This window comes from Manis pentadactyla, chromosome 11, assembly GCF_030020395.1.
Source record: "Manis pentadactyla isolate mManPen7 chromosome 11, mManPen7.hap1, whole genome shotgun sequence".
Lineage (NCBI taxonomy): Eukaryota > Metazoa > Chordata > Mammalia > Pholidota > Manidae > Manis > Manis pentadactyla.
The window spans coordinates 60,480,230-60,497,718 of record NC_080029.1 but is presented as its reverse complement, the minus strand read 5'-3'; the positions used below and the strand labels follow the sequence as shown (position 1 = coordinate 60,497,718).

Below are 17,489 nucleotides of genomic sequence, written 5' to 3'. Positions count from 1 at the left end.
TTTTCCAATTTCAACAACTTTGACATTAGACTATTCATTTGGGATTGTTCTTCCTTCTTTAAATATGCCTGGATTCCTATATACTTTCCTCTTAAGACTGCTTTTGCTGCATCCCACAGAAGTTGGGGCTTCGTATTGTTGTTGTCATTTGTTTCCACATATTGCTGGATTTCCATTTTAATTTGATCGTTGATCCATTGATTATTTAGGAGCATGTTGTTAAGCCTCCATGTGTTTGTGAGCCGTTTTGCTTTCTTTGTATAATTTATTTCTAGTTTTATAACTTTGTGGTCTGAAAAGTTGGTTGGTAGGATTTCAATCTTTTGGAATTTACTGAGGCTCTTTTTGTGGCCTAGTATGTGGTCTATTCTGGAGAATGTTCCATGTGCACTTGAGAAGAATGTGTATCCTGTTGCTTTTGGATGTAGAGTTCTATAGATGTCTATTAGGTCCATCTGTTCTAGTGTGTTGTTCAGTGCCTCTGTGTCCTTACTTATTTTCTGTCTGGTGGATCTGTCCTTTGGAGTGAGTGGTGTGTTGATGTCTCCTAGAATGAATGCATTGCATTCTATTTCCTCCTTTAATTCTGTTAGTATTTGTTTCACGTATATTGGTGCTCCTGTATTGGGTGCATGTATGTTTATAATGGTTATATCCTCTTGTTGGACTGAGCCCTTTATCATTATGTAATGTCCTTCTTTATCTCTTGTACTTTCTTTGTTTTGAAGTCTATTTTGTCTGATACTAGTATTGCAACACCTGCTTTTTTCTCTCTGTTGTTTGCTTGAAATATGTTTTTCCATCCCTTGACTTTTAATCTGTGCATGTCTTTGGGTTTGAGGTGAATCTCTTGTAAGCAGCATATAGATGGGTCTTGCTTTTTTATCCATTCTATTGCTCTGTGTCTTTTTATTGGTGCATTCAGTCCATTTACATTTAGGGTGATTATTGAAAGATATGTACTTATTGCCATTGCAGGCCTTAGATTCGTGGTTACCAAAGGTTCAAGGTTAGCTTGTTTACTACCTTACTGTCTAACTTAACTCGCTTATTGAGCTGTTATAAATACAGTCTGATGATTATTTCTCTCCCTTCTTATTCCTCCTCCATCCTTCGTATGTTGGGTGTTTTGTTCTGTGCTCTTTTGAGGAGTGCTCCCATCTAGAGCAGTCCCTCTAAGAAACCCTGTAGAGGTGGTTTGTGGGAGGCAAATTCCCTCAACTTTTGCTTGTCTGGGAATTGTTTAATCCCTCCTTCATATTTAAATGATAATTGTGCTGGATACAGTATTCTTGGTTCAAGGCCCTTCTGTTTCATTGCATTAAATATATCATGCCATTCTCTTCTGGCCTGTACGGTTTCTGTTGAGAAGTCTGATGATAACCTGATGGGTTTTCCTTTGTAGGTGACCTTTTTCTAAAGGTCTGCCTTTAATACTCTTTCCTTGTCCTTGATCTTTGCCATTTTAATTATTATGTGTCTTGGTGTTGTCCTCTTTGGGTCCCATCTCTCAGGAGTTCTGTGTGCCTCTGTAGTCTGAGCAACTTTTTCCTCCCCCAGTTTGGGGAAGTTCTCAGCAATTATTTCTTCAAAGACACTTTCTATCCCTTTTTATCTCTCTTCTTCTTCTGGTATCCCTTTAATGTGAATATTGTTCCTTTTGGATTGGTCACACAGTTCTCTTAATATTGTTTCATTCCTGGAGATCCTTTTATGTCTCTCTGTGTCAGCTCCTATGCGTTCCTGTTCTCTGGTTTCTATTCCATCAATGGCCTCTTGCATCTTATCCATTCTGTTTATTAATCCTTCCAGAGTTTGTTTCACTTCTGTAATCTCCCTCCGGACATCTGTTATCTCCCTTTGGACTTCATCCCTTAGCTCTTGCATATTTCTCAGAAGCTCTGTCAGCATGTTTATGATTTTTATTTTGAATTCTTTTTCAAGGAGACTGGTTAGATATGTCTCTGCAGATCCTCTCTCAGGTGTTGTCTGAACTATCTTGAACTGGACTAAATTTTTTTGCCTTTTCATGGTGATAGCGGTGGCTGTAGGCAGGTTGCAGGTGTGTCAGCTGGGAGAAGAAAGTCCTTTCCTGCTTGCTGGATGCCTTGCCCTTCTCAGCTGCTTGTGTTGGTTACCTGCACTCCTGGAGCAGCCACCGGGTTAGTCCCCTAACCTGCTGTGGGCGGGGTCTCCGTCAGAGCAGCGTGGAGCCCTGTGGGGAGTGGCAGGCACGCCAAGTGCTCTCCTCTGTGATAGCGGTGCCCCTGCTGGGCAGCTGTGTGCCAGCAGCAGCCTTTGGGCCTGGCCCAGGCGGCTGTGCTTTGGGCCAGGATTCCAGTCGGCTGCTGGGAGCACACCTGCTCCCTCTGGCTCCGCTGCAGGTGTGCACGGGGCTCTCCCACGTGGGCCTCTACCGGGCCCCTCTGGCTCCACTGCTGCCAGTGCGCGTGAGCCGCAACTGGGCTATTTGGTCATTGCTGCTGCGGGGTTGCACAAGCCTCTCCTGGTCCCCTCTTGCACCGTTGGCACATGCTATCTGCTCCCGGTCCCTTCTGGCGCCACTGCCGCTGGCACGCTCTGCCACTCTACTACTGGGCTGGTGTGTCAGGGTCTGCACCAGTTGGAGGAACGACTGGCAGGCTGCTTAGTGCCGTGAGGGGCTTCAGAGCTGCGCTGCTTCCACCAGGGTTTAGGGTGCCTAAGTTTCCCCTGGATTCCCAGCTGCTAGCTAAGTGTGCCGGGACAACTTCGTCCAGCTATGGGGTCCCTGTCTCTTTAAGACTTGCAGAAAGCACTCGCTTTTCTTTTGTCTCAGGGCGCCAGCTGCGGGGACCTGCCCACAGGTTTTGCTTTTCCGTTTCTCTAATATCCAGCACCCCATGGACCTTGTGTCTGCGCTCCCTGTGCAGATTTCTAGAGCTGGTTGTTTAGCAGTCCTGGGCTTTCACTCCCTCCCCGTTCCGACTCCTTTCTTCCCACCAGGTTCTGGGGTGGGGGAGTGTTCGGGTCCCGCCTGGCCGCGGCTTGTATCTTATCCCCTTTGTGTGATGTTGAGTTCTCACAGATGTAGATGTATCCTGGCTGTTGTACTGCATCCACTGGTGTCTCTTTTAGGAGTAGTTGTATTTATTGTATTTTCATAAATATATATGTTTGGGGGAGATTTCCTCTGAACTACTCATGCCGCCATCTTCCCGTGATCTCCAGTTATTTTGATAAACTCATAATCATGTATATTTATATTCATAATGTATAGTTATATATTACATGTGCAGTATCCTGTAACTTTTTCTTACTAATTAATATTCCATGTAAGTAAATGCAAGTAAATCTATTTCATCCTTTTCACCAGCTGCACAGCATTTTCTTGTATGCCAGTACCATAGATAAATCAATGCCGTCAATGAACACTTAACCAAATAGTTAAAATCCTTATACATACAAGTGCATATTTTTATTTTTTCCCCCAGCTTGAGAGATGACACATAACATTTTTAAGTAGGTATATACAAAATAAGGTATACAGAGTGATGATTTGAAATACATATATATTGTAAAATGATTACCACAGCAAGATTAATTAACACATTCATCACCTCAGTCACAATTTTTTTTGTGTGGTGAGAACTTTTAAGACCTACTGTCTCAGCAACTTTCAAATATACAATGTTGCATGGTTAACACACTTAACCATGCTGTAAGCCACATCCCTAGAATTCATTCATCTTATAACTACAGGTTTGTACCCTTTGACTACCTTCAATTTGTAGAAATAGAATGGCAGAGTTAAAGGATATGTACTTTTTAAATTGGTAAGTGCTCTTTTAAATTGCAGATGTTCACTTATCTCTATAGTAGCACTGTATTTTTCCTTCAAAATTTTCCGTGTTTTTTCCATGCAAGTGGTTTTTAAATTTTTGTCATTAGTTTTTGTGAAGTAAAAAACATGTAACATGTACTCTACTCTTTTGACAAATTTTTAAGTGTACAGTACTTTTACCTATATGCAAACTGCTGTATAGATCTCGAGCTTTTTCATCTTACATACCAAAACTCTATACTCATTGTCCTTTCCCAAAGGACACATTCTATCACAACATACTATTCTACTTTTATGAATTTGATTAGATATCTCATATAAATAAAATAATGTGATGTCTGCCCTTCTGTGACTGGCTTATTTCACTTGGCATAACTTCCTTAGGTTTATCCATTCTGTCACATATGACAGGACTTCCTTTTTTAAGGCTGAGTAATATTCCAGTGAATGTACATTGATCTTTATCCATTCATTTATTTGTTTCCACTTCTTGACTATTGTGAATAATGTTGCAATAGACAAGGAAGTACGAATACTTTATCAAGATCCTGATTTCACTTCTTTTGAATAAATACAAGTGGGATTGAAGGATTATATGGTAGTTCTAGTTTTAATTTTTTATGGAAACTCTACCATTTTCCATAGTGGCTCTATCATTTTACATTCCCACTAACATACAAAAAGTTTCCAATTTCTCCACATCCTTGCCAACACTTATTTTCTGGGGTTTTTTTGGATGTTATAATGGCCATCCTAACAGGTATAAGGGGACATCTCACTGCAGTTTTGATTTTCATTTCCCTGATGATTAGTGATATTGAGTGTTTTCATACCTGTTGGCTGTTTGTGTATCTTCTTTGGAGAAGTATCTAACTTCCTTATACATTTGTTTTTTTGTTTTGCTTGCTACTGAATTGTAGGAGTTCCTTATATATTCTGAGTATTAACCCCTTATCAGATATATGGCTTGCAAATATTTTCCCCAGTCCATAGGCTGTCACTCCAGTGATTGTTTCCTTTGCTGTGCAGTTCACTGAGTTCCACTTATCTATTTTCACTTTTGTTGCCTGTGTTTTTGGTGTTAAACTCAAATCATTGCCAAGACGAACATTATAAAGTTTTTCCCCTCTGTTTTCTTCTAGGAGCTTTATAGTTCCAGGTCTTAAGTCTAAGTCTTTAATACCCTTTGACTTGATTTCCGTGTATGGCATAGGGGCCCAATTTCATTCTTCTGCATGTGCACATCCAGTTTTCCCAATACCATTTGTTGAAGATATATGTGTATTTTTCAAATTTTCCTTGTAATTTTTAACGTGTTTTGAAAAGGCCTTCTCTACTATGATTATCAAACTAATCTTTTATTTTCTTTAGTCCTTTAGTTTTATTGTTTTACATGTAAACCTCTAAGTGTTTTCCTTTACCCCTTCCCACCCAACCCCCCAAAAAAGAAAGTCGACTCTCCCACACTGATGTTGTATAATCTAACTCTCCTCTTGTCTCTGTTACAAGAGACTTCTTTTTGGCCAAAAATATAAAATACACAACCAAAAGTAAATTGAACAATATAAGGAATTTATCATCTCACATAACAAAAAGTCCAAAGGTAAAGCAGTTCCAGGACTGGTTAATTCAGAAGCACATTTCAGGTGCTTTCTACCTGTGCATCCTGCTATCTTCACTGCAATGGCTTTCATCTTCATGCTTGTCCCTTTATGGTCATCAGATGGGAGAGGAGGTGAGAGAGATACTAGATGTGCACTCATCCCCAACCCCCAGAGAAAGTATGGTCTGATGAATGTTGATGTGACTAAACCAATTATCCACCCTCCTGCCCTTGGGGAAGAATAACTAGGAATAAACATAAAGATGTTAGAACCTTCATTAGCACTTCTGCACTTGGGGAGAGAGGCTGAAAGTCAAGACTGTAATAGGAATAAGAATAAAAAGTCCTTCTTAAATAGGAATAATATTCTTTGGCCCTAGAGTCACTGAATTCACATTTCAACTAATCTATATTTCACTTGTAGTACATTACTGGAGTTCTCAAGCACTGAGTTCTATTAAAATGAAATTAAGTTTTTAAGTAATTTAAGCAGTTTAGATATGATGTATATGTGTGTACATATATGTGTCTATATATATATCGCACACACAACACACAATGTAAGTAACGGACTTATACAGGCATAAAAGGCATTAATAGAAATAAATTACAAGCAATAAAATAAAAATTAAGTTTAATAGCATACTGTTTACTTTTCTTAAATAAGACAAATTCATAAAACAAACCCAAACTTTGTTCATTCTTACAAATGATTCTGACTGATGCATACTTTTCTTTATGCTAATTTATGAAACCCTGAGTTTTGCTTCTCCATCTGTAGTTAAATACACATCACTCTGAGCAAATAATATTTAAAATAAGGATCCTATATCTTGGTATTTAGTTATTTGAAATCAGGTTTTCATTCTAATAGTCTCACTAAAGTGTGCATTATGGTAGAATGTCTCTTTACCTGCTTTAACTTGGTCTGTGTTAAATTGATAAAATACAACCGTACACCTGCTTCAGCGTGCATCTTTCATTATAGAAGTTAGCAAATAGCTTACATCAAAACAAATGTCCAAAAGTGTAATTAAATCATTGCTACTTGAAATACTTTATATATGAATAATTTATCTCTTTACACTGATGAAGACTTTCATTTCAGTATGTTCTACAGCTTCTGTATCATCACTTGAAATTTACCTGAAAAAGAAAACATGAGAAATAATTTTTTGATTTTATACACAAGGATAACAAATCTAAACATCAATTTCTATTTAGGAAGTAGTTTCAGTCAAGAAACTTAATGTCAAAAAACTTTCCACACTCTTCACAATATTCAATAAATTCAATTCCATTTTTATGAGATGATTATCTAATTTTTGAACAGGTGTCTTTGTTTCTCTTTATGATTTTTACCTTTTTGGTATTTCTCTGCTAATTATCATTGTGAATAGAAAGAAAATACAGTGATTCTCAAGTCAATTTTACTCTTGGTTGGTAGCTCTGGTAAAAAGATCTTTAGAAAGGAGTTCAGCATATAACGACTTGGCTTTATTTAGATTTATAGAATATAACCTGGGAAACTGTTTAAAAATTTTTTAATGCTCTAGGGAAATTTGTACCTTAAAAGAACACTGCAGAAAATTTTCCTTTAAAAGTTAAGAATCATCATTTAAATTGTCTTATATATTTGGATTTCTTTAGCACATTTTAAAAATCATCATCCATTATGAATTTAAAAATCACTGAATATGAATATAAATATGCTACATATTACTGCATTAAATGGTAATGTTGATGAAAGTAAAATAAAATTGTTTAGAATTTTAAATTTCCTTTAAGTTAACAAAAACAAAAAAGAAATAACCCAAACACCCCAGACCTGAAAAATAATCACTAAAAACATTTGTAAGAAATGTGACTTCAACTTACAGGCAGGCATTGAAGACACTTCAGCTGTTACAATACTTTTTATCCCCAAGTTTGATAAGCCACCTCTGATTAAGCCACATGTAAATGCTAAATACTGAAAGGAACAAAAAATGTACAAAATATTAAGGATTTCCTAAGGTGGTAAAGCCATTGACAACTATGACATTAATTCACTGTGGTTTTAAACAAGGATTGTGGAAGAATTTTTCAAATTACTGAAAATTCTGATTGTTAGATTGCCTGCCCAGCTCCTTGACAACTAAAACATGGACAAATGACTTAAGCTTGGCCAACTGGATGTTTAGTCCAAAACTCTGAATCTAGAATGACTGACAAAAACAAGCTGGAAACAGGTTAAAATTAGTTCTAGAGGGAGCAAAGGTGACTTGTATCTAATGTCAGTGCTGCCTTCAGGATTGTAATTAGAACCTCCCTGTGGAGTGATCTGGGCTGTCCTTCTGGCTGCTTCCAACTCCCAAGGGTTCGTGCCTGTTTTTTCAGCCTTCCCATCAATTCTGTAAGCTAACTAACATTATTTCATTCAGAGTTGGCTTCTGCTTCCTACAACCAAGAATGTTAACTTGTTCAAGACTTACAGCTGGCCACAAGAAAGAATTATCTAGTTCAACATATAAATAGTGCCAATACAGAGAAACCCTGTCACATGGAAACAAGGAAAGGGAATGGGACTGTGTTCCACCAGAGAAAGCCAGGATACGAATGGGAACTAAAAAATGACAATCCAAAGAATTTTTGATTATCAACATTTCTGCATTGCATGACATTCAACAAGACTGTATCTATGAATAACATAGAGTATTATTATTATTATAACTCATATACATAAATGGGTCCTGGTAAGTACTCTCTGGAGTCATGAAATTTTATAGGTACTTTTTAGGTATTATAACCTACATTAAAGGTATTTTAGAGGTATTATAACCAATTTCACTAATGAGAAACTAAGATCTAGAGGGGTTATATAACTTACCCAATGTCACAAACCCTTAAGTTATGGAGTTAGCTTAAAATCTAGATTTATTTGGTCCTCAGTCCATGCTCTTTCCACTATACCTATACTACCTTTGTGTTAGATAATTTAGGTCTGGACAACTTTTTACAGATAAACCGCCATTTATAATGCCTGGAATATTTTAATCACTTCAAAAGAACCCTTACAAAATGGCCATCCTGCCTAAAGTAATCTACAGATTCAATGCAATTCCTATCAAAATACCAACAACATTCTTCAATGAACTAGAGAAAATCTTTCTGAAATTCATATGGAACCACAAAAGACCCCAAATAGCCAAAGCAATCCTGAGAAGGAAGAATAAAGCTGGGGGGATTATGCTCCTCAACTTCAAGCTCTACTACAAAGCCACAGTAATCAAGACAATTTGGTACTGGCCCAAGAACAGACCCATACACCAATGGAACAGACTAGAGAGCCCTGATAAAAACCCAAGCATATATGGTCAATTAATATATGATAAAGGAGCCATGGATATACAATGGGGAAATGACAGCCTCTTCAACAGCTGGTGTTGGCAAAACTGGACAGCTACATGTGAGAATGAAACTGGATTATTGTTTAACCCTACACACAAAAGTAAATTCAGAATGGATCAAGACCTGAATGTAAGTAATGAAACCATAAAACTCTTAGAAGAAAACATAGGCAAAAATCTCCTGAATATAAGCAAGAGCAACAACTTCCTGAATGCATCTCCTCGAGCAAGGGAAACAGAAGCAAAAATGAACTCATGGGACTACGTCAAACTAAGTTTCTGTACGGCAAAGGACACTATCAACAGAACAAAAAGGCATCCTACAGTATGGGAGAATATATTTGTAAATTACATGTCCGGCAAGGGGTTAACATCCAAAATATATAAAGAACTTACACACCTCAACACCCAAAAAGCAAATAACCTGATTAACAAATGAGCAGAGGATATGAAGAGACAGTTCTCCAAAGAAGAAATTCAGATGGCCAACAGACACGTGAAAAGATGCTCATCATCACTAATCATCAGGGAAATGCAAATTAAAACCACAATGAGATAACACCTCATACTAGTAAGGATGTCCAGCATCGAAAAGACTAAGAACAACAAATGCTGGCGAGGATGTGGAGAAAGGAGAATCCTCCTACACTGCTGGTGGGAATGTAAGCTAGTTCAACCATTATGGAAAGCAATATGGAGGTTCCTCAAAAAAATAAAAATAGAAATGCCATTTGACCCAGGAATCCCACTCCTTGGAATTTACCCAGGCGGAGAAAGACAAGTGCCAAATGACTTCCCCCATTTGTGGAGTATAACAACGAAGCAAATTGAAGGAACAAAATAGCAGACTCAGAGACCCCAAGAAGAGACTAGCCATTACCAAAGGGGAGGGGTTTGGGAGGGCGGGTTGGGAAGGAGGGAGAAAGGGATTGAGGGGTATTATGTTTAGTACACATGGTGTGGGGGATCACGAGGAATACAGTGTAGCACAGAGAAGGCAAATAGTGAATCTGTAGCATCTTACTACACTGATGGACAGCGACTGCATTGGGGTATGGGTGGGGACTTGATAATATGGGTAAATGTAGTAACCACATTGTTTTCTCATGTGAAACCTACATAAGAGTGTATATCAATAATACCTTAATAAAAAATTTAAAAAAAAAGAACTCTTACATTAAAACTTGTCAGCTTTCTTTAACACATCGTATCTACTTATTAAATGATTCCTGGAATTGAAAAACAAAACTATACAAAACCCAGAAACACAGACATACTTAACACAAAATACGTATTCTTAGAAACAAATATTAAAAATTTATTTTTCTAACTAAGAGATTGTAAATATAGACTGAGATAAATAATTTTGCACAGCTAATGCCAGTTTTATAAGCAGCTTGAGTATCTTTTCTGATGTATCTATGCTATATTTAAGAATCTACCATTAATCTACATTTCAATGATATTTATTTACAGTTTCTTTAATTAGTCATCATAAGCTGACTTAGCTACATGTTAATGTAAGTTATTTTAATATGATTAACATCTGTCTCTTATTTCATAGGAAAGTGTTTATACAAAAATGAACAACTTTAAAACCTATTTTAAATTCAAAAGTCTGTTGTGATTGGCACTGTAATTTTCCTAATGGTTCTACGTTTCTCAAAAGAGAACCCCAATCTTCTATTCTATTAAATACCTTAGATGCATGTTCTAAATACTGTTTTCCTGCAGACATCTGAGTAAGCAGACGAAATTTGTTGTCCTGAAGTACATAGATGCCCTGTTCCAAAAACAGAAAAAGCATCCAGAGTCAATGTAGTCTATAGTCCTTAAAAATTAACTTTTCCCTTCAAAACACTTTAAGAGTTTTGCAACAGCTATTAAAACTCTCTTAGCCAAATTTTCCTTAAATGAAGGAGTTTTGCAGTGTTCAAGCTGAAGAGTTGTTTAGCATTTTATAACACAAATACTATTGAATTTTAGATACTGAAGATACAAAGATAGATAAGACATAGTTCCTATCTTTAAAGAACTCACAGTCGAGTGCAAAGGAATCAGAAATACATGTCCAAGTGAAATCAGCAATTACTTATATTATTAACTCTTATCTAGAAAACCAATAGTCAGAGTTACTCTTTTCACTAGCATTTCATGTACTTCCAAGCTAAGGCTGTACTGTTATATGAAGAAATGAATTCTCTTGGTAGGTACTAGATACACTATTTTCATTCTTTCTATTTAATCAAAATCCAGATCACTCTAAATATATCCTTGAGTTTTATAAAATATTTAAAAGCATAATTTTCCACACAATCTGCTAATTTTTATATTAACAAAATATTTTAAGAATAGAAAATATGACAGTAACCAAACAATGCAAGAGATAGTTGAGTATTTAAGAGCATATTTATTCTCTATAAATTAGACTTTAGAAGTTTACTCTAAAGACACCACCAGTAACTAAGGAACCAAATGCTAAAACCTTTATTCTCTGACATTTGCTTTTTAACTTAAAATAACTTATTTAATTGGAGAAAAGAAATAGCTATCATTACTGATAATTGTCCTTTTGTCTATATTCAGTATACCCTAGTAGAGAGAAAAAGTAATTTATTATGAATAACATATAAGAAAAACATTCTAAAATTAACTAGAAATTATCTTAAATTCTATGTATTAAGTAAATCACTAAAACAGGACATTAAGTTAAAGGACTTTAAAAAATAGGCCTTAGTTTATCTAAGTACCTGATGATTTGTCCGTAGATTGTCGATTTGTTTCTTAAATACTGTAGTCCAAAAATCTTTACAAATGAATTTCATGATATCTAACTCATCCTTGAACCTTGCAGTATCTTTTGTAAACCTAAAAAGATTGACAAGATGTAATACAGTATTTTTCCTCCAAAAAAAGCAGGAGAGGCAAATTATTCACTAATTTCAAAAGCCAGAATAGTACTGAACATTTGACAGTCATAAACTGAAAAGTGCCAAGCAGAGAAGATCCCATCTCAACGGATTCACATTCTCAAATAATTACGGTGTTAAAATTAGCCTAATAGTATATTAGTTTAACAGTAAGCCACAATTTTAGGTACAATTCATTCTAGCAAAGAAAAAAAAAAAAGGCTGAACATGATCCTGGTATTGTTAAAGAAAATATAGTAAGAGTTCACTATTCAGAGAGTGAGAAATAAACACTAAAAAGAACTGACCTATAAATTGGAAGATTACTGAATTCATAAACATAGACTCTAAGGCATTCCTATCCTTATGCATTTAAACAAAATTACACTTAAGTTAAAGAACCTACTAAACCTTAAGTAGGAAATGCAACAAGATTTTAGTTGTTTCAGTATACCAAAATTTTCAGAAAAAAGTCTAAAATGTAAAATACATATTTTCTTCAAATACCAAGTCATAAAGTTGGATAAAAAAGTTAAAATAGCATCAGACATAATAAGAAATTTCAGCTTGTGATATTAAAGAACACAGAATAAATAAAATCTGGGAATTAAAATTAAAGTTATCTCAAATTTTAGGTAATCTTTTGAAATGGATAATCTTTGTTCATAACCTACCTGGAAGAAAATTTTCAAATCCATACTGCTCACCTTTCTATCAATCCTTGTCCCACTCGAAACCCCATGTTTTCCAGTTTAGTAATACAGCGTCCATTTTCCTATTTTAAAAAATAATAGTTTTGAATACTTTTAGAATGCCAGAATGTTAATATTCAAAAATTGTTTTACGATGTTGGCTAAAAATATTTTAATGTAAATATTTATACTTTTTCCACTGAAACTAAGTGAATTACAAGTGATACTTGAATTTTCTTAGCACTAATCATTTTCATAAGGCAATAAGATAAACAGGGAACTGCTACTTATTAATACTTTTCAGAAACACCAAAGCCTCTTCCTAACTACAGCTCCCCCCAAACACTTTTTTCTATTTTCAACTATTTTCGTCTCTTCAATCATAAAAATGAGGTCAAAGGTATCATCTTTGACTGTTTTCCATCAGCCATTCCCTTTGTGCCATCATTAAGTTTTATGGTTCCTTGCTTCAAAATGTCTTAGAGTCATCCAAGTTTTCCGGTTCTCAGTGGGTCTTCGTTCATGATCCCCCCCATCCTATGCCTGGAATCACGCAATTACTTTGCTATTCCTTTGACAATCTCACCTAGTCTTAAGGCTTTAAGTATCACCCCTTATTATAACACTTTTCAGACTGCCCAGATCCTCTAGATGACCTACAAAGCCTTATACAATCCAGACTGCTGTACCTCTCTGACCTCAACCTTCTACTTTTCACTCATTTGTCTCTAGCTACACTGGTCTTCTTGCTGTCCTTAAACATACAGCCATGCTCCAAACTCAGGGCTCTGGCAAGGGCAGCTCTTCCTTCAGATAGTCACATGACCAATTCCCTTACTTCAAGTCTCCACTCACATGTCACCACCTCAGTGAGGCCCATTTTAACCATCTTCTTTAAAACCACAACATCATTGTTCTTCAGAAACTCCCTGTCCTAGTAATTCTCAAAAGTGTGTCCCAAGACCAGCAACATCAGGATCTCATGGGAACCTGTAAAAACTGCAAATTCTGTAATCCCACCCCCAATTTATTGAATCAGAAACTGCAGGTGTGGAGTCAGTAAACTGTTTTTTAAGAAGCCCTCTAAAAGTGATTCCAATGCCCGATCCCATATCCCTGTTTAATGTCTCCAAAGAACTTTCATCTTCTAACACACTATACATTTTATTAATTTTATATTGCCCATGTACCCCCATCCCCATCCACTGCTAGAACACAGTTCCGAGAGGGCAGTGATTGTTACATATTTTGAAGCCCGTGTGTCTCCCAGTAAGTACATCACAGGCCTCATTATTTACTGAACTTTCTTCTAAGGAACCATGTACTTCACTAGTGGGGCTGTGACTTCTCACTTTATTTTCAGTACAGATTTTACTGAAAATAGCCATCTGGAGGCCCCATAGGCCCCTCAAACTAGGAATATTTAAAATGATAGTCATTATCTTGTTCATTTACTTTGGCATCCGTGACTGCTCACTAGTAGATACCAGATTTTTAGAAAAATTAAATGAGAATATTTTATCCATTAGCCTTTAAAAAAAAAAAATTCTTCATAAATTGGTAAATGCCCAATTGTTCAGTTTTCAGAGATTTTAATTCCTCTTCATAGTTTGACAATCCAATTTGGAGGGTGACAGTGGTTCTTTCCTCTATTTCACTTCAAAACTTACAGCTTTATGTCTGAAAAGATATATTAAAACCATTTCTAGGTGACAACATTATGTGCCTTCTTTTACATATTTTTATTACAAAAAATTTGAAATAGAGACACTAATGTAATGAATCCTTATACACCTAGGTTCCAACATGGATTCTAATCCTTAAGACTGCCACATAACTTTTTAAAAATCCATTTTGCTTATGTGCACTTTCAACTTTTTCCCATCATAAATAAATTGCAATAGGAAAAGAAAGTTATTTTTTTCTTTTGGAGTTCCTTTCTTATATGACTAACACATCTCTTAAAATTATCAGTCATGATTAGAATAGCTGTTTTATTTTAGTTAATCCATTGGAAAAAAGAGAGGAATTAAAAAAAAAAACTTTCCTGGGCCAGAGTTGGAAGAGGGAAAGAAATGAATGAGAGAAGAGAATGAAGAGAATGGTGGGTGGAGAGCAAGGATTTTATAATAAAAGAGTAAAAGGAGTACGTTGCTAATTATTCTTTGGGGAAAAGGGAGGCTACCTTTGCACAAACAGCAAATATCTACTACTCAGCATTTAGCACAGATGTTAAACATAAAAAATCATTGATTGTTGTTGATAAAGTTTGGTCCTTGGAAAAAATACTTATTATAGTGAGTCTGAATAAGAACAGAATTTGCTTCATTTTCAATAATCTGATATTTTCCTAATGAGATCTCCAAATGCATTATGCCCCTCTGCCAAAGACTGAATGTCTTCCCTCCAAATTCATATGTTGAAATCCTACCCTATAATGTGATGGTATTAGAAGGTAGGACCCTTGGGAGATGATTCTGTCATTAGGATGGGGTGCTCAAGAATAGGATTAGTGCCCTTATAAAAGAGACCTGAAAAATAGCTAGCCCCTTCCACGTGAGCACACAGCCAAAAGGCATCTATGTATGAGCCAAAAGCAGGCCTTCAGCAGTCACCAAATATGCTGGCATCTTGGTCTTGGACATCCTAGTATTCAGAACTGTGAGAAATAAAGTTCTGTTGTTTATAAGCCACCCAGTCTATGGTATTTTATTATAGCAGCCCAAACAGCCTAAGACACTATTCTTTTTGTAGTTTACAAACCAGCAGTACCTTTTCTTGGGTGTCTGACCTACAGAAACCTCAAAAAATTCAGTCTGTCCAAAATAATTCATTATCTTCACCTCTTTCTTCTCCTTTATTCCTTCTCCATCCAACTAAGCTGCTCAAGCTAAAAACCCGGGGATAATTTTTAACAATCACTCCTATACCTAAACATGTCCCAGAAATTCTACCTATCTTCTTCTATCCCTGTCTTAAATCAGATCTTCATTATCGCCTACCTAGACTGAAGTAATGGATCATCTAACTACAAGAATCTTCCCTCTCTCATCCAAACACTGGATTCTATTTCAAAAAGCAAATGGGCCATGTCATCTTTCCTTACAAGTCCTCCACTGAGAAGGTCCAAATTCTTTGGTCAGACAAGGTTCTTCTAGCTTCAGTTCTCAACCCTTCTCACCCTCCACGCATTCAATCTAGTCACAGTAAAATGCTTAAGCATTTTAAATACACCACAACACTCCTTCTTCATACCTCTATACCTTTACTATGCCTAGGGTGATCTTCCTACCCCCACTTTTCACCCCTCTTCGTCAACAGCATTATAGAAAGGGCTACTGACCTGAGCATGACTTTGGAGTATCTCATTTATAAAATCCATTACAACTCCATGACTCTAATTACCACCCACTATAATATTCACTGAACCCCTATTCCATAAAAACTGTGAGATAGGGGTTCTATCTAATTCATCTAAGCCATTGTCAGGCCCACAACAAACAATATTTTCCGAATAAATCAATGAGTGAATGAGGACTTCCACATATTAGGAGTGACGTCCACGAGTATGGGATCATTGTTTCATTCATTACTCTATCCCTGCTCCTAGAACTACCTCTGACATATAATGGGCATCAAACAAGTATTTTTTAAATTAAACTTGTGTTTCCTATTTACAGTAACGCCTGCAAACTTTCCTCTACTTGGACCTCAGATCTCACAGGCCTTCTGTCTTCGAGTCGTGTGGGAGTTGATACTGGTTAGGGATCGGGAGGGAGGGCCAGGATTCTCTTAAGGGTGGGACAGGTTCTATCGAGTGGACTGCTCGGAAGTGCTAGCAGAATTAAGTAGGGGCGCCAAAACCAGCTGTGCAGTTTACTCTGCCGTAAATCACGGTAGGGAGAACGTTGAAAGTAAAAAGCTGTGGCCTGCAGGACAGATACGAGAATGCATAAAACGTATCAGGTAGTACAAACTGCGAAAGAGATGAGGATTAAAGACTAAAGACAGCCGCTAGGTCCTAGGGCTGAGGATACCTGGAAGAGGACCGCTGGTTTGTCTACGTTTGTCTACGCTCGGAGGTGTTGGGTGGTGATGGGACAGGGGTTTAAGAAAAGAACTGAGGGGAAACAAGGAGTGTCACCGCAAAAGGACCTGAAGGGCGTGTGGCAGCACTCACCACCTCCCCCTGCTCCGCGGACTTGTACACCCCAGACACCATCTCGTTATGGAGAAGCAAAAACAGCGCCTCGTCCGCCATTTCCCGCTTATTCTTCCAAGCTCCGGGCTTCAGCTCCCGTTTAGGCCGGGCTCCGGGGCTCCAGTTAGCGCCTGAGCTATGCGGACTGTGTCGCCGCTCCCTCAGTCCGCACCCGTCTCTCGTCGCTAGGAGGCCGAGGAATTCACTCCGTTCCCTGAAGGCTGGTACCAGAGTGAGCACTGAAGCCGGGAGAGCACAGCCCAGGGCCACCACGCTCTAGGGTGGAGAGTCTGACAGCAATGGGAACCAATCCCAACCGGCAGAGGCCCGGTCCCGCTCCAAGGCAAGGGGCGGAAAAAACAACTTCCGGTCCCCTCTACCCCGGCATTCTGCCAACTCTATGGTCACCGAGTTCCGTTCCCTGGTGAAGACCTGTAGGAAAAAGGTTCCTTTCCCACGTGCTGTCGGAGGTGGCGGGTGGTGAGTGAAGTAAAGAAAAAGAAGGTCCCGCTGCCGTCCCTGTGTTAGTTAGCAGTGTTAGAACCTACAAGAATGTCTATTAGCTTCATTGAAAGCTTCCACTTCTGCCATGTTCCCCAAAATAAAAAGTTGTAAAGAGTAAATAAATCATTTTTTCAGGCCATAAGTTTTAGGTATATTGGGAAATGATCCGAGTACATTTTGAATTAAGCCTGGGTATACAAAAAGTTTTAGAGCTATTTCGGCCGCCAGAAAGTTTACTGGGAGTGAGGTGTAAGGTACAAGAGGGATGAAGTAAGCAAAGAAAAAGATAAACTTGAACAAGAAAATACAGATTAATTAGAGGAATAGGTGAATGGAAAAGTGCTAAAGACTTAAGAAAATCGACATCA

The 17,489-nt window shown here is 37.3% G+C and overlaps 1 protein-coding gene across 1 annotated transcript; it reads right to left on the bottom strand.

Annotated features, from left to right (window-relative positions):
- Nucleotides 1–6,043: 6,043 nt before the first annotated feature.
- On the bottom strand, nucleotides 6,044–16,971 carry TRAPPC6B (trafficking protein particle complex subunit 6B). The gene is made up of 6 exons (XM_036881318.2): nucleotides 16,597–16,971; nucleotides 12,432–12,499; nucleotides 11,566–11,683; nucleotides 10,515–10,598; nucleotides 7,305–7,398; nucleotides 6,044–6,572 (listed from the first exon to the last, which is right to left on the bottom strand). Exons 1-6 carry the CDS (start codon nucleotides 16,675–16,677, stop codon nucleotides 6,541–6,543), a joined length of 477 nt encoding a protein of 158 aa, XP_036737213.1. The 5' UTR covers nucleotides 16,678–16,971; the 3' UTR covers nucleotides 6,044–6,540.
- Between the last annotated feature and the right edge of the window lie 518 nt (nucleotides 16,972–17,489).

Coding starts and splice junctions, on each gene's coding strand:
- TRAPPC6B (XM_036881318.2), bottom strand. CDS start 16,677: ATGGCGGACGAGGCGCTGTTTTTGCTTCTCCATAACGAGATGGTGTCT. Junction 11,684..12,431: donor GGACAAGGATTGATAGAAAG/GTGAGCAGTATG, acceptor CAATCTTTTTAG/GTTTACAAAAGATACTGCAA. Junction 10,599..11,565: donor ATCTACGGACAAATCATCAG/GTACTTAGATAA, acceptor TTTTTGGAACAG/GGCATCTATGTACTTCAGGA.